This window comes from Empidonax traillii, unplaced genomic scaffold (genome assembly GCF_003031625.1).
Source record: "Empidonax traillii isolate 1590-97213 ecotype Southwest subspecies unplaced genomic scaffold, ASM303162v1 scaffold48:size2401408, whole genome shotgun sequence".
Lineage (NCBI taxonomy): Eukaryota > Metazoa > Chordata > Aves > Passeriformes > Tyrannidae > Empidonax > Empidonax traillii.
Window position 1 is genome coordinate 1,542,817 of NW_020955241.1, and position 23,930 is coordinate 1,566,746.

Consider the following 23,930-nt stretch of genomic DNA (forward strand, 5'->3'; position numbering starts at 1 on the left):
GTCAAAAAGGAGATTTTTTTGCTTATCATAATGCGTGCTGAAGTTTAAAAACTTGTGTATTTTCAGTAAGATGGCTCAGAAAACTCAGATTGTCCTCAAAGAGTTTAATTATTCACTTAAGGAAAAACGCATACACCAGAATTTTTACACTTAAAAGTAAAAATTAAAATTAAAAAAAAAAAAAAATGTTCTTACATCAGTCTGAATTCAGATTATATTAATAACACCCAAGTGCAATAAAACTGAAGTGTCTCTTCTGGAGCTGACAACGTCTATTATGCCTAGTAAAACCAGATACAGAAGAATATTATGACATTTCAGGGAATATATATACTGAAATATTGCATATAGTTTTCCCTTTTTTGTCAGAGAGTAGAAAAACTTTGAACTTCACTTCTGATCTAACTCCTGGAAAAGACTTTGACTTTCTAAAGAAAGGTTGGTAAAACTCAATCACAACCAAGCCGTAGAATAAGATCTAGCATGTATGCATACCAATGCACAAATTAAATAACCTAGTTTAATACTATCGGAAAGCCTAAGCAACTAACTGTGTTCAAATTTCAAAACTTCACTACGAAGCAGAGACTGTCATTTCAAGCCCTTCCCAATCTCAGGAGGCTGTATGACGGAATTTCACCATCAGTGGCTGCTGACAGCTGTAAGTATACACACAGTGGGTACAAAATCAGCACTAGAATGCCAGAAATGTACAATCTTGGTATCCTAACACATAACTTTTTCTGTACCTCAGAGCCTTTGACCAAGTGATGCAGCTGCTTCAGCCGGGTACCAACATTAGCAGCTACTCGCTGCCAATGCAACTCACCTGTGGTGTTACCCCCACCCCATAACACAGGTTCCTTGATACATGGGAAGGAGAAAAACCTCACCCCACAGCACTGACTGCTCATCTGGGGCAGGGCGGGGGGGGGAGGGAAGTCAAATTAAATAATTCTTTAGCTTTCCTGCATCAATCTCCAAATATGTGGAAAGGAAGTTTAATCCCACTAGTAGATCTGGTGAATGTAGATGGAAAAAGCACCAGCAGGTGTAAAAAACCACAGGGGTAAAGCTGGGTGTTAAAGGGCAGAGCTCCTGTATTATGGAAAAGCATGTCGCAGACAGCAACACAACCTTAAAACTGCCAGGCTGCAAAGAGGGTTCTCCCAAGTAACAAGTGACAGGACCAGAGGGAATGGCCTAAAGCTGCACCAGGGGAGATTTAGGCGGGATATTAGGAAAAATGGCTTCGCTGAAAGGGTGGTCAGTCACTGGAACAGGTTGTCAGGGAAGTAGTGGAGTTACTATCCCTGGAAGTGTTCAAAGTGTCCAGGTGAAGGGACACGGGTTAGTGGGGGGCTCGGCAGTGCCAGGTTAATGGTTGGACTCAGCCGGGAAGGGGCAGCCTGTGCCTCGGATTCCCGGCCCGGCGCCGGGTTGCCTGGGCAAGATGGGCAGCAGAAGGAGGAGGTGATACAGGAGGAGGAACAACAGCCCGAGGAGAGGGAGGAGGCCCCGTGCCCCGCCAGGCCCTGCAGGGCACATCGTTCCCGGTCGTGGGACTGCAGCGGGGAAGGCGGCGGCGGGGCTTTCCCAGCCGCAGTGCCAAGCTCTGCATTTCTGGCGATAGCGGGGAAGGGAAGGCAGGGGAGGGGAGGCTTTCACATCCTCAAACCCCAGGGAAACATCTGCTGCTGCTGTCGCCAATAGCGCCATCCAAAATCGTCCCGCCCGCTGAGAACAATTACTTAATCCCAATCCATCGCTGCTCCAGGGGCAGCCCCTTTGAAACAGCCAGTCCTGCGGCATTGCGGACTGCACCCGGCCAGAGACACAGGGAACTGGCCTCGTACTTCTGGCAGTTGTTCCTAAGAAAAGGCAACCAAGCAAGTTTCCACTGCAGAGCCAAAGAACTTCGCTCATCCAGTCACTGTCATGAGCACCTGCAGCTCTGCTGCTCCTTCTTCATTGAACTGCTGCAAGAGAGCAATTGAAGTGTCTGGAATCCCAGGACACTTGCATGTTCCTGTGGCATACGAGTATTTGATGTGTAGTAGTGTAGAGAATGGATTTTTTAAGGGGGAGGGGGAAGGTACGAGTTGTTTTCTGGGATGCAAATAAAGTCTGACATGAAAATGTCACTTTATTGAAAGATTTGGTCTCAGTTGTTACTGTGCCAGAGAGGGAAACTGGCTGTTTCTTGTCAAAGAAGCAAAAAAGACTGCCCTGCAGGAATCCTAAAGCAAAGTAAAAGGCAGACATCTAGCAAAGAGTACTAGCTTGGTGATCAGTTCATCCATGTGCTTCTTTAAAAGCACAGATCACTTCAGAACGTTGACAGGAGAAATAATTCATCCTTCCTTGGCAAGTTTACTTCTCAGGATAAACTGGACAGAATCCTTGTCAACAAAATCCAATGTAGAGTTTTAATTGCATTTTAATACAAAATGAATGTAACAAAAAATGAGTCATCCTTGTAATGTCTTCCATCCTATGCTTTCTTTACCTGATTCCTATGTCTTTACCTTTCCTGTCATCTCTTTCTAAATATTTCCAGGAGTAGGTAAGAGGAAATGGAGGAAAAACTCAAACTGCAATACTGAATGTAATTTCTAGTGTAAAACATTATATTTGGTATGGAGATTACAGAGTGTCAGTAAATATAGACACCAGTATGGAATTTTAGAGCCTTATTCCTGACAGAAGTCAAATTTTTGAAGTTTCATTTCACTCAGGTGAATGTTCAACTGTGATAGAAAGCAGGATGTGTCAGACAGAGTTCTGTGTCTTTAGAGTGTTGGCTTAGCCTTACACTGCCCATACAGCATATACAATATCCTCAGTTGTCGCTTTTTACGCATTTTAGTTCTTGTGATCTATATACGAAACCAACCCTGATAAAGAAGTACGGTGTGTTTATTTACTTCTTTATTCTGCTTCATCAGCAAACTACTCAGAAAAACCCTCACCATGATTCTGCATCACAGAACACAACTTTTTATTACTATAAACCTGTACTATAATACATTTTAGGCTCATTTCTAATTTTGTGTTAATCAGCAGCAAGTTAGGAGTTCAAAGAAGTTACATCTGTGTGAGATTAACATAAATGAGGGAATTATCAGACTCTCTGCCCCAATTTCTCCTGACAAGGCCATAAAATAAAGGCCCCCATACTCTGAATTAAGCTGTCCAAATAAACATAGTTTGAATTTTCTGAAGAGCCAGACCTTTGCAGATGGCACTGAATTCATTTGGAGAGGACCCTTATAAATCAAACTGCTTTTGTTTAGAGTGCTAAATGCATACATTAACCTTGGAATCAGGAAATGAGTGCTGCTTATTCTGACCTGAGATACTGGTGGATTTGCCAACCTGATAGAACAACTGGCAAAGTTCTGGAGATAACTGAGCTGCATGGAAAATTCTAATGTTAATGTGATTTACTTATTCCAAGTAATAATTTTAAGTTTTCTGGATTGCATTTCTCTGTAGTTGTGTTTGATAAATTTTTTGTGTTATATAAGTGTTGCAATTTAATTCATGTTTGTGATTTCTATAGCAACAGAATATCTTATTGTAAAATTCTTCAATGAAAACACATATGATTGTCAGAATGAAAACTTCTTCATTTTGTATTTACTAGATGAGTCAGTAATTTTTAGTGCCATTGCAAGTTGCTGTGTATGTCCCCTTGAAGGACTGGATTACAGTGGCACTTGTGAACCATGTTTCACACCAGGAGACATTTCACTGTAAGGTGTTTTCCATCATTACCAAGCAAGAGAAAAATTCTGCACATTCAATGGCTCTGTTCTTTGTGTACCATACTTGATATATCTCTTTTCAGGAAAGAATTCAGTACTTAACCCACTGCCATGCTTTTCTATGCACTGATTTTCTGGAGAATGACCTCTATTTTTACTGTGGTTTGCTAGCTGTAACTTCAGAAACTTGAAGAAACAGGGGCAAGTTGCAGCTTTTGAGTTTACTACCACATAAGGATGATAGAAGAGAATTACTATTTTCTGATGGACCTGAAAAGCAAGCAAGTGCCTTTGAATAGTCTGCCTTACCAGTTGAACCAGTTGACAAGATGATCACCAACAGTATCCAAGCCTGTTAAAGAAGATGTGGATGCCTGTTGTCAGGGATCTTGAGAGCAATCATGGCTTTTCCAACTTTGAAGAGGAAAACAGTAATTCTTTCCTTAAATTTTATCTACTCAGCCCTCCTGTATGGGTGAATTACCCTTTATTCTCACACCAGGATGTCGTGCCTTTAATAGATCCCTGTTCAGGTTTTGTGAGTCCAATGGCAGATGCTGAACAGCAGCCCAGTTTTGGAGGAGCTGTTGAATCCCTGGTAGACTGCAGTGATATGAAACCTCACCAGTGGTCCCCATCATAGGTGAGAGAGCCCAGCCTGCCCACAGGAGACCTCCAGGAGGAAACCAGCCAGGACAGAGGGTGGGAGTCAGGGCGTGATTCAGAGGTAAAGCCAATTGCTATTTTTATTTCTTAAACACCAAAGAAATTGGTGATGCTTGACAAATAAATAAAATGAGTTTCTGAATTCCATTCCCCAGGGTCCTAAAAGAACAAGCTTATAAATGTATTTGCCCTTGATATTTGAACTGGATATAACAACCGCAGTAGTGTTTGTATGTTTCATTGTCCCTGATGTAGCAAAGAGTACTAGTACTAGTCAGTCAAAAAGTACTAGTCAGCAAGTTCTAATGGGAATTCGAATGCTAAAACAAGAAAAAAAATCTTTTAAGGTAATTAATGCTTTTTAAAAATCTATTTATGTAAATTGTGAAGTTACATACCATAGTATGAGTATGAGTCTACTTTTCTACAAACCATAATAATAAATCAATCCAGAGGTGGGAAATCCCCTGGATAGTTTTGTGTCTTTTAGTATTTCCTGACACGTTCCGGTGCAGCACATTTAAAGACCTATTCCAGTGTCGAGCTGCTCAGAGAACAGTTCAGGACTGCTGTCACATGTTAGTCAAAGTTCTTATTACCCTCTTATTTTATATCAATGTCTTACACATAAAGTTGAGTCTTATAATTTCGTATTGGTTACAGCATCAAAATAGGAATTTACCACTTATAACATGAAGCAAAATTGGGTTGATGATTTCAAAATTGTCTTATAAAAATTGTGGAAAGCAGAAATATCTGCCGAGGGCTTCTAAGGATAGACATAATCAGCAATAAGCAATATGATTCAAGACAATTTCAGTAATTTTCATAGAGAGATGCTCATTACAGCTAGAACAGAATTTTATGGTGTCTCATGCTACATGCTCATAGATGAGGGGAGGCACTTCTTAGATTATGGTAAAGAAATGTAAATAAGCTCCTTGTTCCATTTTATTATGCAGTAGTGCAGTTACTGCACAGTTAGAGATGCTTTATATGTACTATTGTCGCCAAAAAGTCTCAAAGTGTCATAAATTCAGGCAGTGGTTTTGGTTCCTTGTTTCTGTCTTCAAACTTTGCATTTTAAATCTCTTTATGTTTGCTGCAGTCATATAACAGAACCCTAAAGAACATGAGAAACCACAAGGGATAAAAAATAGACTACATAATTTTCCTTTTTTTCTTTCTTACCCATCCTATGTAATTTTCACTCTTATTTCTCACTTACTGTATTCTTTATTTACATATGAAATTAGACCTCAGACATCAGTCAGAACTGTTCAGCTGTTTTTTTTCTGCAAAAGTGAAGGGGAAAGAATATTTGAGATATGCAGTTCTATCTGACCATTAAGTATTCCAGTGCAGACAAAAGCAGATAGAGACAGAGATATACTCTGTCAAATAGGGACATGTCTGAAATGAACACAGAGAAAATTTGAAATTGAATGTCATCAAGTCAGTAACCCAGGTTACAGTCAAGAAAGTGGTCTGAAATAGAGAGTAGTTCCACAAAGCAGATAGAAACTGTCTGGTGGCTTTCTGGTGATTTTTTTTGTTGGGTAAAGTTCACTATTAGAGTGAAATGCCAACTCCACTTAAGCTGTCAGGAAAAGTCAAACTTAACTTTGGGACAAACCTTAAAACAGGCATGGTCCAATAAATTTTTTAAGAAAAGTCGTGTAAGTATTCTTCCAAACATAACATGCATTTGCTAGCTTTCCTGTGATGCTGAGGTATTAACTCCAAATGACTAAATATAGATATAAAAAGTAGATGAGTTTTTAGCTACTATTTTTAATGAGACTGCATAAACAAATTCCAGATTTTAGCTACATAATTCAGGGCCCAACTACCAACCTGCAGGCACGTGGTGTGATGTAAGTTGCTAATCTTTCTAGATGTAAGTCTCAAGACATTCCACAGCTAAGTTGTTTGGGGAAGTTGTGCTGAAAGAGAGATCAGTCAGGCATTTTGCAAGCAAATTCTACAGTCACTTTCTCCACTGTGTCTGGGATGAATGTAAAAAATAAGAGACAGAAGCTGTCTTTGATACGGATGAGCTGCGGTTTATAAAACATCTGCAGCAGGCAGGGGCTTCTCTGTTATGAGAAGATGTAGTGCTATGGCTTTGCCAGTCAACAACTTTGAACTTCCCTAGCAGGCTTTTGCACCTGCTGAGCAAAGCAAACTCAGGGAAGCTCTGTAACAGCAAAGCAAATGCAAGAAACTGACAATGAAGGCCGTTCTAAGACTGGAGAATCAGAGCCTGCCAGAGAAAGAGACAGCTGAGGAACTATTCTTCATGTATTCTGAGTCAGTATAGGGAAGGTGCTCAATGCTAGGAGACAAGGTCTTTACAATATTTGCCTGTAGAATCCTCTTCTCTCACTCAAATGACAACAGAAGTTTCTACCCCTTTCTCTGTGGTCTCAAGTTTTCTTTGCAGTGTTTGAGAGGACCTCAGAATTTGACCATGGAGGTATATTTGTACCTGGGAACCTGGTGACAAAGCCCCCATACCCAATTTGCAGTTGTTATTCTATTTGTAGGGCTTAACACAGAGGTGGGCACGGGGACAGCAGAATGAACCAGGTTGTTTGACAAGTCTGATAAGATGCAGAAATTACTTCTTGCCCCTGCTGGAAGCAAACACATCTCTCTTTCCAGGCCATGAGACAGCCAATTTGCTCAGGCAAACCCAGTGGACATGTGTGTAAGTGGGCCGAGTCAGGCATGCAATGGGAGAGACAGATACCTCTGCAGGGTGGAAGAAAAATGCCATAGGTAGACAGAAAAATCTATCATAGTTTCTTGAATGTTACTCTTTCAAAGAATAAAGACGTGGATGGCAAGAGTCGCTTGCAGGGAGAGGCCAAGAGAGAAATTCAGACCTGATGTAAAGTTGCCCTGTGTCCTCAAGAACTGAGTGAGAGAAGTGTTACAGGAAGAGAAGCAGTTCATTTTTAAAGAAAACATGCTTATGAAATTTACTGAAGTTCCAGTATCTGAGGAGATTAAAAGGTAAGATTCTCCCTGATGAGAATCACATACACACCAACCTAATTATTTACCACAGTATTTTACCAAATTCAAATGAACACTGCATCATTCCAAGAGCAAAAACTTGACTTGTCACCACCTGTCTTTTAGGGCCTCATAAATATTCTATCCGAATGTTCTGTTTGGTGAAAAAAAAATGATTGATCTATTTTGTCTTTAAGCCAAAGCTCTTGAACCTGTCATATCCCTTTGTACATGTAAGTGCAATGTCCCTGGGTTGTTTCTACTTTCTACATTTTTTATTAGCCCAAACAGTCCCTCTTTCATTTTCTGAAACAAGAGTTGTAGATGGATTATGTTATCTAATCTTAAGGTGTTTTCTGAGAAGCATGTGTGTTGAGTTTCCTTGGCTTGTAGGTGTCTCCAGCCTTTTACCAGTAAACTACAAATCAGAATCTATTATCTCCTCTTTGTAAGAATATCCCAATCTGATTATGAGCCAAAAGGATGGAGATGACACATTTCTATCTTATTTCCATTTTTTTCCCTGCACATATGTACTAGAGCTGTCATTTGGTGTGTGCTGCAAGTTCAGCAGATAGTTGTTTTCATCTTGGGACATGCTAACCACACCGGGCAGTTCACCTCTGTGGGTTTTTTTCTTGTGGACCATTTTAATAAATAATTAGAATTTTGGAGCATGCAGTATATTGTTCAGCTGCCTCCACCAGCTGTCTTATGAATAATGTACATATTTTTGGTTTCCTTTCTATCCAAGCAGTGGCTGTGCTGGTGCAGTATATTTTGAAGACACTGACAATGCCAGTATAGACTTATTTCCACTTAACCATGTGCAAACTTCAAAGCCTTGCTACACGAGCACTGCACAGTGTGTTTTGTTTATTAGCATGATTTTGATACTGCCTCTTGAGTTCTTATTACTTAGAGAAGGGGGGAAAAGCAGTTAAAAATCTGATCTTGATTAAAGGAATGGAAAAATTTGGGGGGAACACTCTTTTTTCTTTTTAATAACTTGAATGAAGTCTGAACTCAGTTAACACAAGAAGCAACATGGGCTTTCAGATTCAGGGTTGAACTTTGAGAGTCCTTTTTAATAATCGAGTCAATAGTAAATGGCCTACGGTGGTAACTCCTTGAAGTGGTCAGTTTAGGTCTGTATAAACCTAAAGGACCATCCAGCATAGATATATAAAAATTGTCAAGAAAGCTGATACAAAACGACCAGAGATATGTCTACTGAGAGGATGATATAACAGATTTTATCCATCTACTTTTTTCACAGTAGGCTGAAATGCAACCTGTTTTGATTAACTATGAATTTGTCGTAGAACATTAAGGCCTGATTCCTTACTATATCACATTAATGTTATAACTTCAGGGAAATTATGCTCCTAAGACCACACATCATACTTTTCAACCAGAAATGTCGATTTGGGGTTTTTTCATCATCCAGGAATTGCTCTGTGGCCCAAGTGACCCTGCCATCTATCTTGTACAGAATGGTCATAAGGAATTGACATTAATTGATTATCAGACCAAAAGCTACCCTTGGTGTGCCCATCCTGGGAAGTAAAAGCTGCCAGTGGTAACACCAGTGCAGTATACTGTCATGGTATAATGAACTCTTCATGATCAGCAGGCTCTGACCTAGGCTAGGATGGAAATCAGAGTATCTCTCCTGCTGTTAATCTTCATAGACTAATTGCACAACCAAGTTTTAGGAACTCAGCAGGCACCTTTCCACTTTTCTGAATTGAGAAAGGTTCCATATGAAGCTAGCTTTTGCACATCTGCTGGATCATACCCCAAAACACCTGATTTGTGATTCCTAATGATGCTGAGACTACCTAACTCAGGCATTCCTGTAAATGCCCAGCAGCAAGTAGATTTGGGTTACATTCCAGGTTCGGTTGAATAGGACATGGAAGAGAAGGTTCTGAGCGTAGTATGCAACAGGAATTTCTGCTGATGCCATTCTGAATAGAGTCCTTACTTCCAAAAAAAATTATGTTTATTTTCAAACTATGCCATACTTTCATACTTCAGATGCTTTCTGTTCTTTAGTATTAATGAACGGGTCTGTTGCGTAGGAATACTTGTTCCATTGTTTGATGAGTATTATGACTTGAATATTGCCGTGTTAAAAGTGTATTATTTTTAAGTTTAGTCACTAGATGGCCTTTGAGTGTGCAAAAGCTCCCTGAATGCTATTAGGAACACCATACTTTTAGCTAGATGATGAACTTTGAAATTTGAAGGTTTTCACATTAAGCCTCTCCTAAACCTGTCTTTAGTAGATTGAGTTGATATTAAGCATTTATTTGCAAGCTTTTGAGAAAGTAAAATGATAAAGGTAACAGCTTAATGATAAGAACTAAAAACAATAAAACAAAAGAGGAAAGAGGCTTTCTGTTTACCGAATCAGATTTTTTCTTTGCATCAGTCTCTCCTGTGTGTCCTTGCAGCGGTCTTGCACAATTAACATTTGTGAGGAAACTACAGAAGGGATGCTTCACTTGGGAAGCAGAGGGACAGAAGCTGTAAAAATATTGCCCTCTCTGTTGTGAAGATGCAGTGCTGGATCTTATTTGCTTATGTCAGAGTATGTGCTAAACATTTCTTGTTGTTGGGAGCTGCCTTGTAAGTAGCTGGAGTTTCTGAGCCTCACCTTAGGTCTGTTTATTTATGTTTCTTACATGGCATTCAGGGTGAATGTGTATCCATCAAATGCTGTCACACATATGTGGGAAACAGTCCATCATTTTTCAGACAGCCTGACTCATTACAGCAGTAGGTTCACAAGCAAAGTAAGGCACTAAGCATTGTAAGGTGGTCAAATTTGACCCATATTACGGCAGCCAAGCCTATTAATGCCAAGCTTTTATGACATAATACACCATTCCAATTGTTTTATTTCACCCTCTGCACAAGTTATCTGGCTTCTAATAGCCTGCATCAAATTTTTCTGCTTGAATTAAAACATAAAATAGTATAAAATGATTACTCAGAAATGAATGTGTTTGAAAAATAACAGCACGTAGAGAATACAACATAGTGCTGAACAGCGATGACTGAGTTGTAGTGAAATTACAGAGCTGTTAAACCTTAGTTCTGCTAGGTTGTACTGCTGTTGCTGTGCAGCTTTGAAGAATAGAAGCTGATGTGTACACTCTGCTGCCGGCAGGCATCCTGTCTGGAACTATTTGCAGCATATGGTACTGTGGTGGATTCGAGCAACTGGTTCTGTGTTACCTTTTCTGGTATACTGCATCTCAGTTTTCTGGGTTTTAGTGAGTGAGGCTACAGGTTTCACTGATTTCTGGCAACCAGGAAGATCTTTGAGAGTTAAAATATTCTAACATGTCAAAGCTGTGAAAAACTCAATTCCACTGGTAAAATTCTATAAAGTTTTTCATATTTATTCTCTGTCTATGACTTTCAGACATCAAGGTTGCTATGATTCTGAGCAGAGGAAAGAAGAAAGTCAGAAGGTATAAAACTGTTGCCTATAATTTGTTTTTCCCACTTTATGTGTTTGTCAGTAGTTCTGGAAGGATGTAAACAGTTATTAAGGCTGCTAAACTCCCCCCAAAATCCTTGAAAAGTTAGGTTTATTTTTTGAATTTAAAAGCCTGGTTTGTAAATGTAAAGAATAAAAATCTCTTTGTAGACAAGTCACTTTCACTCTCATGGACCAGCAGCTGCACTTCCTGCCTCTAGCACTCGGGCAGCAGTGTTGGTGCTCAGGCATTTCTCCGGAGTGAGACACTATTCTTCCCCAGAGCATGCAAGAAAGTGGTTGCCAACATTCAAATTATTAGCAAAGCTGCAAGTAGCTAAAAGTCATCTGTCATGTAACTGCAGAGACAAACAGGAAGAGTGGTGAACCTGGGCATGTTTTGTATGTTAGCCTTGCACCCACCCTCTCTTCCTTTTGGCAGAACAGGAAACCATCTTCTGCTTTTCTTCTTTTTTTTCTTAAGGAATTAGAAAAAAGATAAAAGTCTTGACTTGTGCTGTAGATCAGCCTAAAAGCACCTAATATAAGATCAGTATTGTGAAGAGCTGCTGTGCATATATCCAGCACTCTAGGTAATATTCTGAAGTCCTTTGCCATGAAATTTGGAAGTTTTACAGATGGAAATCCAGGTGCAGTGTGATAAAGTGGTTTATGAAATCCCATTCAGAATCTGTAACACAGTTAGCAATGAGAATTCATATAACCTGAGCCCAAGTCTGTGCTGTTTTTTAATTGAACTCGGATCTTGAAGCTTTTGAAGGGGTGCTTTGAAGAAATTTAGTTTTAAATAACATTATTAGCACAAAATGATGGCCACAGTTCTTAAAAGTTAGGCTGAGACATAAGTGAAGACTTTGGAATGTTAGTCATGTTTTATCCAGTTTTTCTTAGTGGTTCAGACACGGAATAGCTGTGGGAGCCTTCAGCATGCATAAAAAGCCATGTCATAGGTGTTGTGACTCATCAAGAAGTGCTTCATTTATGAATCTGAACTTATTAATCATAATTATGTTTGTGATCTGGTGGCAGTCTAGGATGATCAGCGGGAATTTCCCTAAGTGAGCTGTGGCTTTTCGGGTCAGATGCTTCATCTTTGCACTCGACCAAAAATCCTGGTTCATAATTCAGTTCTTCTGATTCTCTTCCAGGCTTATATTAAAACCTGCCTTAGGGGAAAGGCATCAGTGACATAACCTCTTGAAGTCTGTTCGAGCCTTGGAATGTAGCATTGCTCTTAATATCCGTGTTTTGTATGTGCATTCTTGAATTTGTTCTAAAAGTGTCATGTTCCTCTCTTTCACCCTTGGTTATTTTGCAATGTATGCCTAAAAGCTGGCATCTTCTGTCATTTCTTTGCCAAGGGTAACATAGAAATCAGGGGATTTGTAAAGAGGCAGTCAAGAAATTAGGAAGATGTTGTGAAAGAGCTCTCTGAAAATCTCTTTCTGATGCAATCCTTTTTCACCGACAGATCTCCAAAAATCTTTTTAAAATTTATGATCTCATTGTAAAGAGTGTAATCACTTTTACACTTTTGAGTTTACACTTTTACACTTTTGAGAGTATGATCTCATTTTACAGAGTTTTCATTGAGTGGACTACACTGTCAGAGCACGGCTGTGTGTTGCAGGCTTGAATTTCATCTTTTTATGCCACTAAACAGCAAGGTTCCAAATTGAATGCATTGATGGTTTTTGTATTTTCATTTTATGTTGCTTTTGTTACATTTACTGAACAATAATTGTCCAGTGGCTCAAATGTCTTTTGCTGTATCTTAAAACGTACCGATTTTTTTGTGCATATTTTCTTTTTCTTGTTTTTTTTTTACCTACTTTCTCTACTTGTCTGCCAACTTTAACCTCCCTCATATTTACTTTCTTGTCTTTCAAACTCATGAAGTCTAAATTTCATTGAAATCAATGAGTTAAATATATCTGCTTAGCATGACTGCCTGAACAGGGGTAGGATTGAGTATCTGTTCATATATTTTGCAACACTATGACCTCTGTGATTTCTTTTACAAGATTTTAAACTCTGAATTGATTTTGTCTGTTTTCCTTGGTTATTTTTCATTTGTTTCTTTCTGGTTTTATTATTAATTATTTTCTTATAATATTTACTTAATTGTGGAAGATGAGTGCTGCATTTGGTTTTATATGTCCCATAACTAACCATATACTAGGTAGATAAGCAACCGAGTGCTAACAAGTATGTTTCGTGCAGCCAGATAGGCTATCAAAAATAGCTCAGCAACCACACATGAAAACCAGAATTCTGAAAGAGTGCACGTTGATCGCTTAGCTCCTGTGAAAACCTGGCCACAAACACCACAATCTGATCTTCTGCTTGTAACTGCTGCTCCAACCCAAATGTGTATCAAGGAAGAGCAGGACAGTACAAATTCTGGAGAAACACTGTATTTTCATCTCCTGTGGGCGAGTTATACAGGGAAGGAAATTTTGCAGCACTGCTAAGTGACTTCCAAGAAGACTGACTTTTAAATCCTTTAGGCACTTTTGAGAGGTTCCATGTCATTAAAAAGTGAAAATAAATAATGACCCAATTATTTGTTTCTTGTTGCTAACAACTACTTTGAAAAATTCTCTTTCTTATTTAGAAATGTATTTTGAACTTAATAATTTTGCAAACCATAGAGGAAGTGCTTTTGCTGCCTCATATGTATTTCCAACATAATCATCTACTGTTCTTTTTTACTTTAAAATCTTTATATATATATATATATATACATGTAATTTTGTATAACTCCCCTCCACCCCTAGCTACCAGCTTTTTTTCTATTTTGACCTCTTCTCCAAACAGCTGCTGAAACAAGGTTGTGCTCTATGTGGTATTTTAGTTCTGCAGGTGTTTTAAGGGTCAATGGAAAAAAAGCCTCCCACGCTGGTGATGGGGATTTCCTCTGTAGCATTCATGGGCAGGGCTCTGGTATGTTAGGCATAAATAATTCTTCTCCTTGGTACAGTTAGAGCTCACACCTTTAGCGAGATGGCTGTACTTGTTGTAGTAATAGTGTAGCGCACAGTGCATTCCAACGTGTGCAGCAACAGTTCATATTAATCAAGTGTTATGTATGAGTTGTGCTTTCCTCTTTCATGTGTCTTTTGTTTTATAGCACAACAACTTCCTGGCTTTCACTATGGTACTTACTGGAATCTGCTTCTTGAAATTTGAAAAAAGCAGTACAGTGATTATGTTTTCTTGTTCTACATTAAAAGCCTTTGCCCCCACAATTAAGTAAAAAATCTGGCAGTCATTAGCTTTTTAAAACTTGGTACTCATAATTCCTCAGCTCTCATAATCCACAGTAGAGGGCAGTGCTTACACAATGCATGTGCATTCTCACTAAGTGTTAGTTACTTGGCAGCACCTTTGAAACATCAACTAATGCATTGCCAGAACACTGGTAAAGAGGTTACAGTACTGGTATTTGAAAGATATCAACAGACGAGGCTGAAGTGACCTGTTCAAGCTCACAGTTGCATGTGTCAGAGAGAGGACAGGATCTGTCCAAAAGCACTTGATTGAAATGGGAACTTAATATATACAGTTTCTAAGAAGATAAAGTCCTAAGTGTTTCAAGTCTTGCAGTTCTTGCACAAAGCTATTCTCTGAAACTCCCCTTTAATCATGGTTTCTCAAGCATATTTAGCAAAATGGTAGTATCACATCAGTATATCTGTATTGACTTTGGTCATATTTCTTCAGAGTAGTCATTTTCCAACTGACTGTATGCATGCGTCCCTTATAATTTCAAGTTATCATGAAAACCTCACAGGCACAATTAGCTGGGAACAGGACCCTCTGCTGCCTTGCACCTTGCACAGTCATTTATATGGGATGCCTAAAAGCTCTCTCTCAACGTATCTTTTCTTCAGAAACTAATAGCTTGTCCAGCATGGACGCCTTTTTAGTGGTTTTCCAGTTTGACTCATTGGTGAGATTGAGGCAGGGGGCAGGGGTGTGCTTACATATCCTACACTGACATTTGTCAAATGAGATTTTGCTACTGCTTGAAATGCATTACTGTTTCTGAAAAATACTATCCCATACTAAAAAGGAGGGGCTGAAAAAGTTGAAAGCAGAATAAACCAGAAATTGTAGAAACAAAATGTTTCAGGTCAACAAGATTCAATTTTTTTCTAGGGAGTTGCCATTTCGGTGGTTTTATCCTTTTAGAAACCCCAAATCCATTTGTAAGTATGCATTCCCTATCCTGCTTTGATGGCTGAGGGAGAAGGATATGAAGTGCAACTCATAATGCACTGCTCAAAAATCCTATCATTCCCATTCTCTGCATGAAGCACTTTGTTTTGACTTTACAAATATTCCAGGTATATTCTTTCCCAAAACAAGAGAGTGTATGCATTGAGTTTCCTGAAACAGGATCATGTCTGACGCATTTTTATCACAGGTTACTCTGTTTAGCAAGTAGGATCATGGAGATAAATAGGATCAAGAAGGGCCTCAAACATGTGACATGTCAGTCTTCCTGAAAGGGAATTTAAGGTGGAAGCCAGTTGCAAGTCTTATGTACTGGAAATGAGATCAGAGAGGCCTATTTTATAATTACAGTAACAAGAAGAGCTAGTTAATAACTTAATATGGTGATTTAGTTCTATGATATTTATACAGGAGTATTTCTAAGAAAGAGTAAGATGTTAGGAACTCTTTCCTTTGAAGGGCAAGGTCTACCGTAGTGCTTTCACTAGAGAGAATTTTTGCACAAAGAACTTGGATACCTTGATTGCTCAAGCTGAAGTGCTAGATCCAAGGTTGAGGAAATCTTGATTTGCTTCCACAAACATAGCTGACATGGAATTTACATGGCAAACCTAGGCATCCAGTACCCTGGAGGCACCCTAGACCATCACTTCCAGCTGCTGTTTCAGAAAAATGTTTATCTCCTGTGAATCCTGGGCTATAGGAGGTTATCTCAGATACCTTAAGGCATCTCAAACAGCTCTAAATATCAGTATGGAGGGCCAACTAAATTAAGTTCACACTACTTTTCCTGAATATTACCAGGAAATAAAAGTCTTCAAAGCCATCCTGAGATAGTGAGGCTGCACCTCAAATCATGTGTTCAGGATTTGGATCCTCACTCCAAGAACTAAGACTGAGGTGCTGGAGCATGTCCAGGGAAGGGAAATGGAGCTGGTTAAGGGTCTGGAGTGCAAATCTTACGAGGAGCAGCTGAGGGACCTGAGTTGGAATTGTTTAGCCTGGAGAACACAAGGTTCAGGGAGGATCTTATCTTGCTACCTGACGACCAGATGGAGGGTGGTTGGGGTCAGTCCCTTCTCTCAGGTAAAAAGCAACAGGACGAGAAAAAATGGTCTCAAGTTGCACCGGAGGAGTTTTACACTGGATATTAGGAAAAAATTATACATGGGAAGGGTTGTCAAACAGTGGAACAGACTGCCTGAGTCATCCTCCCTGGAGATATTTGAAGGACTTGTAGATGTGGCACGGAGGAACATGGTTTGGTGTTGGACTTGGCGGTCCTGGGTTAACAATTGGACTCAATGACCTTAGAGGTCTTTTCCAACCTTAATGATTCTATGACTCTATGGGCATACAAAGCAGAGGCACACCAAAGTAGAGGCACTCAGAATCACTTCAGTCCAATTGCAAAATCTTAGTGCTTACACATATTCAACTGCCAACACAATGTTTTGCAGTGTTTCTCAGTGTCAGGACTAAGAGCTGCTAGGACGATAATAAGGAAGTGCACGAACAAAAGAGATGTCACGGTTAGAGAAAGAAAGCTTGATGACGACAGCATAACCACAGAGGAGTTTTGTGTGTTGCCCAGTGGTAGCTTGGCACTTAGTTGTTTTCTTCAGCAGCAGCAATATGGTTTAGCAGCTCATCAGAGAAAGCACACAAGAGCTAGACAGCATGATCTAAAAAAACACAAAAACCCAAGGGAGTATTTTTTGAACCTCAGTTTCTTCTGCTTTATCACCTACATAACCGCAGCACATTTTTGCATCTTCTTTGCAGGTTCCCAGGAGAGCAGCTACTTTACTTTATTGTAAGCTTACTTACTTTCCTAGTACTTTTATCTTCTCCCTGCCCACCTCTCTTCTCTTTCAAATCTGTATCCATCCCATGTGTAATGAATGTACCAACTTCTTGTTTTGAACAGACAGTCCACAACAAATCTTCATCTAGTATCATCTTTCAGACTGACTTTTGGGTCATGTTTGGACATTTATGATGCTTTTATCTTCTACTTTTGCAAGTTTTAAAGGTGAGAAGTTTCTATCAATCAGATGCCTCACAGTGTATTCTAATATCTCCACAGTTGTGTAGTTATTATGTGAGTTAACTTCAAATAGGCTATGAAATATTGCAAGTTAATATAGGACTTCTTGTTGTGATTTGCTTCTTTTTTGTGTGACATCCATAAAATTTCAAGGAAGTCAGTGGAATTCCATGACATGTGAGAGATGTGTCTTGGGATGTATCCCATCAGCAGGGTAATAAAACTGTTTTCACAGTCTGACTGATTCCTTCAAGGTGGTATCAGGTATGTTTTCAGGTTTGGATGGATGCATGTGCTTATACTCACAGCCACCCAATATCCTTTGTGTCCCTTGGAGGGATCCTGATATGCAGAAGAAATTTCCTACAGAGTCATCTAATCTACACATAACCTAACAATTGTCTGCTTTGACATGAAAAAGCACATTTGGATGCAAGTAATTTTGGCCAGTTCTGAAAATATGTCCTGCTACTATACTGGATTTTCAAGCCTATTTGTTGCACCTGCATGGCTCCTGTCAAGACAGACCGTAGATTTGTTAGGTGCTCAGTCAAATACTTGGTGATTCCCTATAGGGAACAACTCACCAAGTGCTGCCAAACTTCTGTACTGATTCTACAAAGCCATCTTCTCCAGCAGGTCGTATACTGGAGCAGGCCCAGGGAGCATAGCAGTGTATGAATGTATGGGTTAGTGCAAGGCTACTCCAAAATAAGAGAAAGACCTAGATGGTGCTTCTGCTAACTATGGGTACAAAGACCACAACATATCTCCCCGGTGCTTCCATGGCAAATATAGTTCATCCACAGTCCTTCATTATAACCCTGGTTAGTAGATACAGCATTTTGTCATTACCTCTTCCATTCTGGGAAGGAATTTCAGAGCCAAGTTTCCTAGTACAGAAGTCAAAGACACACAAAGTCTAATAAACTCCATCGCTCACGTATGCCCATTTTTGTATCCTATGCTGAAATTAGTTCTGGAGAAGTAGCTGATCAGCTGTATGAAACTAATAGCTCTATGCACTTTATTATCAAAGGAATTGTTTATTTTTACCCACAGTACAGGGGAACCAAAGAATACCTCAGAAATTATTTTAAAGAAGGCACTGTTTATCATTTAAAGGGACTAATGGAGACAAGGTGTCTAATGCCAAATATTTAGTCGATACAGTGGATGAAACAGCCTGTCATGAGCTTTTATCTCCATGTGTATGGGCAATCTGGATGTATGTATACTTCAACAGTGTCCTATTTTGAGCTGTCAATATAGAACAATATTGATGATACTCTGAATAATTTTGAGCTGCAAAAAAATACCATATTAGGCGTTTATATTGTTTTATTTCTAATATTCATGGACTATTTGTCTGAATTCATATTAGTACCTGTTTTTTCTTTAATTTTGTCCATCTTCACTTCATCTTGCAGTAGTTATTATCAAAATTTTCTCAGACTAGTAGAATTTTTAACTCCATCTCTTTAAGGAACTCTGCTTTTCATTTTCACATTAAAACTTAGCATCAGAATTAACAAAAGGCTTTAGTTTTCCAAGATGTGGCAATTAATGTCTCAGTCCACTGGTGCACTAGAACTAGAATTTAAGTTATATGTCTAAGTGGTGCTGTTAATATTACATCTTAATAAATTCAAGGGGAAATTTAGAGAACTTTAGAATAATTTGGAAAACCACTTGTGGTTTAGCTCATGAAAAATCACACCTGTTGTCATAAAGCCTGCTATCTAAATTCCATGTTTAATGTGGAAACTAAATATAAGCTAAATCTCTAATACATTTTTAAAGTATATTTTTTTGCTTTTTGTGGTCTCTGCAAGCCCTGTGCTCCATTTCTTCTTTGTGATTAAATGTTGCTTGTAATCATTAATATCATACAGATATTAAACTTAAACAAATTGAAAAAAAAAAAAAAGTCTCTAAAGAAACCACTTTCACCATATCTAACCAGAGATTTTGGCCCAGATCATCAGCTGGATCTTAAAGAAGCTATGGCAGTTGATACATTCTAAGGACTAAGGATCATACTATGAAGACATTTTACCCCATCTATCTTTGATAAACACTAGGCATTTTAGAACTGACCTGTAAGTTATATTTCAAGCCTCTAGTCATTTCATGTACTCTTTCTCCACCCACCCTCCCTCCCCCCTCCTTTAACTGTTTCCTTTAGCACTCCAGCTATCCCTGGATACACTGGTAAGGTTCATTGATCAGCAACTCACCCGGGAAATTCTAATCTTCCATCAACAACCCCATCAGTAATTGCACGAATGCATGGGTAGGTATGAGGTATATTTCTCAGCTTGTTCAGGAAGATTACAGGGAAAATCATAATTGTATTTATTTAGTTAGAAAACAATTAAATGTTAAGCATGACATTCTATTGGTTTAAAAAATACAGAACAGTTGGGATTGGATTCCACCACATTATTGTGATGCTAATCTGAAATCCTTTTGTGGTTTTAGAATTTTTCTGGAACATTGTCAGCTATGCTTTAGGAAGGTGACTTTTTTGACTGTATATGTGACTAACCTCTGTGTTTTCAAAGAGGCTCATGAATGTCAAAGTTACAAAGTCCTGAAAGGAAAACTGTGTGAAGTTTCTAAACTTGTGTTGGCAGACTTATGAAATGGCTGTTTTCTATACAAAAATAGTTGTTAAAAATCAGTTGTTTTACTTAAAGGGCAGTGAGAGGCAAAATCATGCCATGCCACCACACTGATGCAGCCCAGGACCCTGTGACTACAAAATCATCATAGCGCCCTGTCACTCTCTGGCTGCCTCATGAAGTGAATTAGCAATCTTTATTCTCTCTTGCTCTTCCATGCAAGGCTTTTTAAAACTATGAGCTAGTATAAGTACTTAGATGTCTAATTTGTTGGTTTCAAAAGAGCTGGACACATCAAAACAACTGAAAAATCCATTTCCTGTTGTTAGTACAAATAGCTTCTGACACTGTTGGAGGACCAACCTAGCCTTTCTTTCAGTATCATTGGAAAAGCTTAGTAACTTGTGGGAGATGGACATGAGGAAGAAGAGGAAGAACAGTACAGAAGATCTGTGGAGACCGTAAAGGAGTCAACTGAAGATGATGTTCAAATCCACTAAGGACATTCAAAAACTAAATACCCTGTTATTTGAATTCTAGTATTGTTAATGTAAAGTTCTTAAACTGTACCCCATAATCCTTATAGGAATACCTATAAGTTGTTAGTCTCTTTCTCTCTGTTCACCCATTGGCTGAAAAATGCTGTAATGTAATTGTCCCTTTTATGGTTAAAGACCCTTCCCTCCTTGCCCATATGTGATTGCAACCCCTCCCCTAGTTACCTAGTTTGGGCAAGCCCCCTCCTTCCCTTTCCATATTTGTTGTACCCACACCCATCCTTCTGGAAGATTCCCTACTACCCATATAGAAGGGGGAAGCTATTTTAATTAAGTGTTCATTCTGGTTCAACCTATGATCATGTTTTGAACCTCCTTGAGTGAATGTCCCTGTCTCCCCAAATGAGCTGTAATAGTAAATATTTGGGTTTTGTCTATCCTTTAGGATTTTGTACTTTATATGTGTTTTCTTGGTATCTGTAATGATCTAGGATGATCACACTATCCCAAATTCCCACTTTTTGCTGAGAAATTTATCCTCTAATTAAACTGTTTCATTGGCCTAAGGATTCTGTTCACAACACATCAGACTCTTTTTCAGCACTACCTGTGAAAAGTATACAGAAAAAGTCTTGAGGAGATTTAGGGAGCTTCATGGCTTTTAAAGAATTCACCTTGTCAGGTGTTTCATCATTGTCATAAATGCACTGATTTCTATTTTTCTGCCCTCCATGCCCATCCATGTCACCTCTGCTCTTTTTCTCTTGTGGTTAAACTTGGAAAATAGGCAGTCATCTGTAGTCATGGGTTGTTGTTGACAGGGAATGAAAAGATGCAATGAAGTCCTGAGTCTCTGTAGGCTAATAAAGCTGTACCCGTACCAGCCTGATGCAACATTAATTTGCTTGTAAATGTCCCAGACAAATAAAAAAGGCAAAAGCATCTTAGCAAAGATTATTAGGAGACTTCAGATAGGTACCAAATTTCAAAAGCAAAAAGAAGGTGCCACTGTGATCTAAGGAAAACACATCAGTTATTTCCTTTCACTTTACACAGATGTTAACGGGGGTGTAATTAATAGTGGATATCAAGAACATGGTTCTTGTTCTGTGCTAAAGAATTCTTTCCAGAAGAAGGACAGAATCTCCCAACTTTCATGTCCAGAGGTTGTAGAGCAGTTTTACCACCATTTTCCTGAGTTGTACATTCCCGTGGGTAGGCAGTATCCCTGGTTGCAAAATTTTAACAGATCTGTTTTACTTTTTCTGGTCCTACTTGTGGAGTATAATTAGTGTTCACTGAGTTAAGATGGAAGGTTCTAGTCCTCTATGAAACTGCTATGTAAACCTATGAGGGATCCTGAGAATCTCCCCTCAATATTAGTTAGTGATGCCCATAAAAGATAAAAGCTTAACATTTGATTCTTTCCCTCTGTAAAATAAATTATAAAAAAATCCTGCTGATTTCAGTAATTCCAGGTCAAGCTAGACTGTAGTGGAGAGATGAACAGAAGGGAGATTATTCCTGGAATTTGGAGTCAGACTACCCCGCTTAACCTCCATGTGCTTTTCATATAGGACATGGTCTCATTCTAACTGTTTTTAAAGTGATGGCCCCTTTTTTTTCTCTCTTTGATCATTCTCAAGCCATGATTGTAACAATTTCTCATAAAGTAGCAAGTGATTGCATGTGGTGGATATTTTATAGCTGCTTTATTTGACATGTCTACAATGTATGGTCAGTCTGCTGAAGACAGTTAAGGGTATCTGAGGGAATCTCTTGTCTACTGCTAACATGGTCTAATAAATGTTCCTGTCAAAAATATCAGCAATATCAGATATAGCAGGCAGCATGCAACCACTTCTGCACTGTATTTCTATTGCATGGTGCTCTTACAGTATGTGGGGCAAAATCGTGCACAACAGTGTGAAGGATTAGAAAGTCAACAAGACTGCATAGGATACAAAACAGAAGAAATATGATTTCTTCATCTTTGAACATGAATAGCATTTTCATATGTCACGCTTTATTGATGTATTTTTATTGTATTTTTATATCCAGGTAATCCCAAGATGAAGTCAGAAAATTGGGTTTCAAAGTCCTTTTGTGCAATTAAATTCTGGCAGATTTGTTTAGCTTTTGCATAAGAAGGAATGTTTTATGTGTTGTTTTGTTTTGTGTTTAAAAGGAGTGACCAGTGGTTCACAGAAATACAAATCCAATTGCACCTCAAGCTGCATGGAAACTCACTGGCTTCACTATGGTTAATGTAAGATAGTGCTAGATTTAATTTGATTTTTGAGAGAAAGGTTGTGTCCTTTTAGCAAGTAGCATTGAAGATTTCAAAAGATATCTGTCGGTTAAAAAAAAAAAAAAAACACAACAACTTTTGTTCAGAGACCGAATGAACATAAAACTCTGTGGTCAGTTCTCTATTGACTGTGAGAACTGGGCATTTAAAGCAGGCATGCAACAAGGCCAAAAAAAGTATTTTTAGAGGTCTTGAAAGTCAAATCTCCAGCATGATCTCCAGGCATCACTGGATGATGTGCTTATGTGCTTGAAAGCATTCAGCATGCTCATGGCAGTTCTACATAGATACTGTGCAGGTTAGTTGTGAGACAACTGTGTGTATCTATGTGTGTGTGTGTTCAAGAAATGCTGAAAAATAGTGAGAGGCAGAACACACTCTCTTACACTGCTTGTTACATATATCCAGAAAGGAAAATTTAAAACTTTTAGGAAGGTTTACCACCACTGTTTTTAAGGCAGCTGATTCTAACACTATGGAATATTACAAATTGTTAATATTCTCTGAGGCCAAAGGACATAAGTGTTTATGAAGAAAGCAGTGAGAGGGGAAAAGAGAGGATGTTTAGGAACATGAGGACTTGCTTTAGAAGTCTTTTTTCCCCTGGTTTTGTGTGACTGCAGATACACAGCAAAACATGGATGCTTGTCTCAGTATAAGCACCAAGGACTTTTTTCTCAAGTGTTTACTCCAGTTGGTCCTCAGAATTCTTTCAACAAGGCAGAAAAAGAAACATTTACAATTTACAATGTGTCAGTCCCTTTCACCTGGATAACTGAGAATCTCAATGACTGACAGTGAGAAGGAGGGAAACGTGAAGATGCATGGACACTTTAAATACAGAGAAAAAATGAAATAACATAGAAGTGGGTGTTTGCAGTTATTCTTGGTGTATTATTTTCATATTTATGACTTACTAACATAGACAGTTAAAACCATATTAAAAACGTGAGTCGTATGTCAAAGGCTTGAAGCTTGTCCTCTGTACTGGATTGCCTTGTTAAGTACAGCTGAAAATAATGCTGTAGCTGTTCCAACCATTGACATAAACATTTTGTGTACACACACACACATGTGGACACACATATGTGAATGTATTATTAACTATGAAATCATTACAGAGCAGCAGCCCTTCTCATCAGCTGTCCTAAGTGTGCCTTGCAAAGATGATTAAATGTCACAGAGTGAGATTTTAACCTTTGCCTGTACTGGCTTTGTGTGTTGTA

General features: G+C 38.8%; 1 protein-coding gene across 1 annotated transcript; it reads left to right on the forward strand.

Moving 5' to 3' along the window:
* Positions 1–1,380: 1,380 nt before the first annotated feature.
* Positions 1,381–23,499, forward strand: SPATA48 (spermatogenesis associated 48). The gene is given in 9 exon segments (XM_027878994.1): positions 1,381–1,605; positions 4,007–4,100; positions 4,103–4,396; positions 4,399–4,441; positions 4,443–4,472; positions 7,658–7,693; positions 8,218–8,325; positions 19,458–19,565; positions 23,328–23,499. Coding segments are annotated over 9 exon segments (1,110 nt in total).
* Positions 23,500–23,930: the final 431 nt, after the last annotated feature.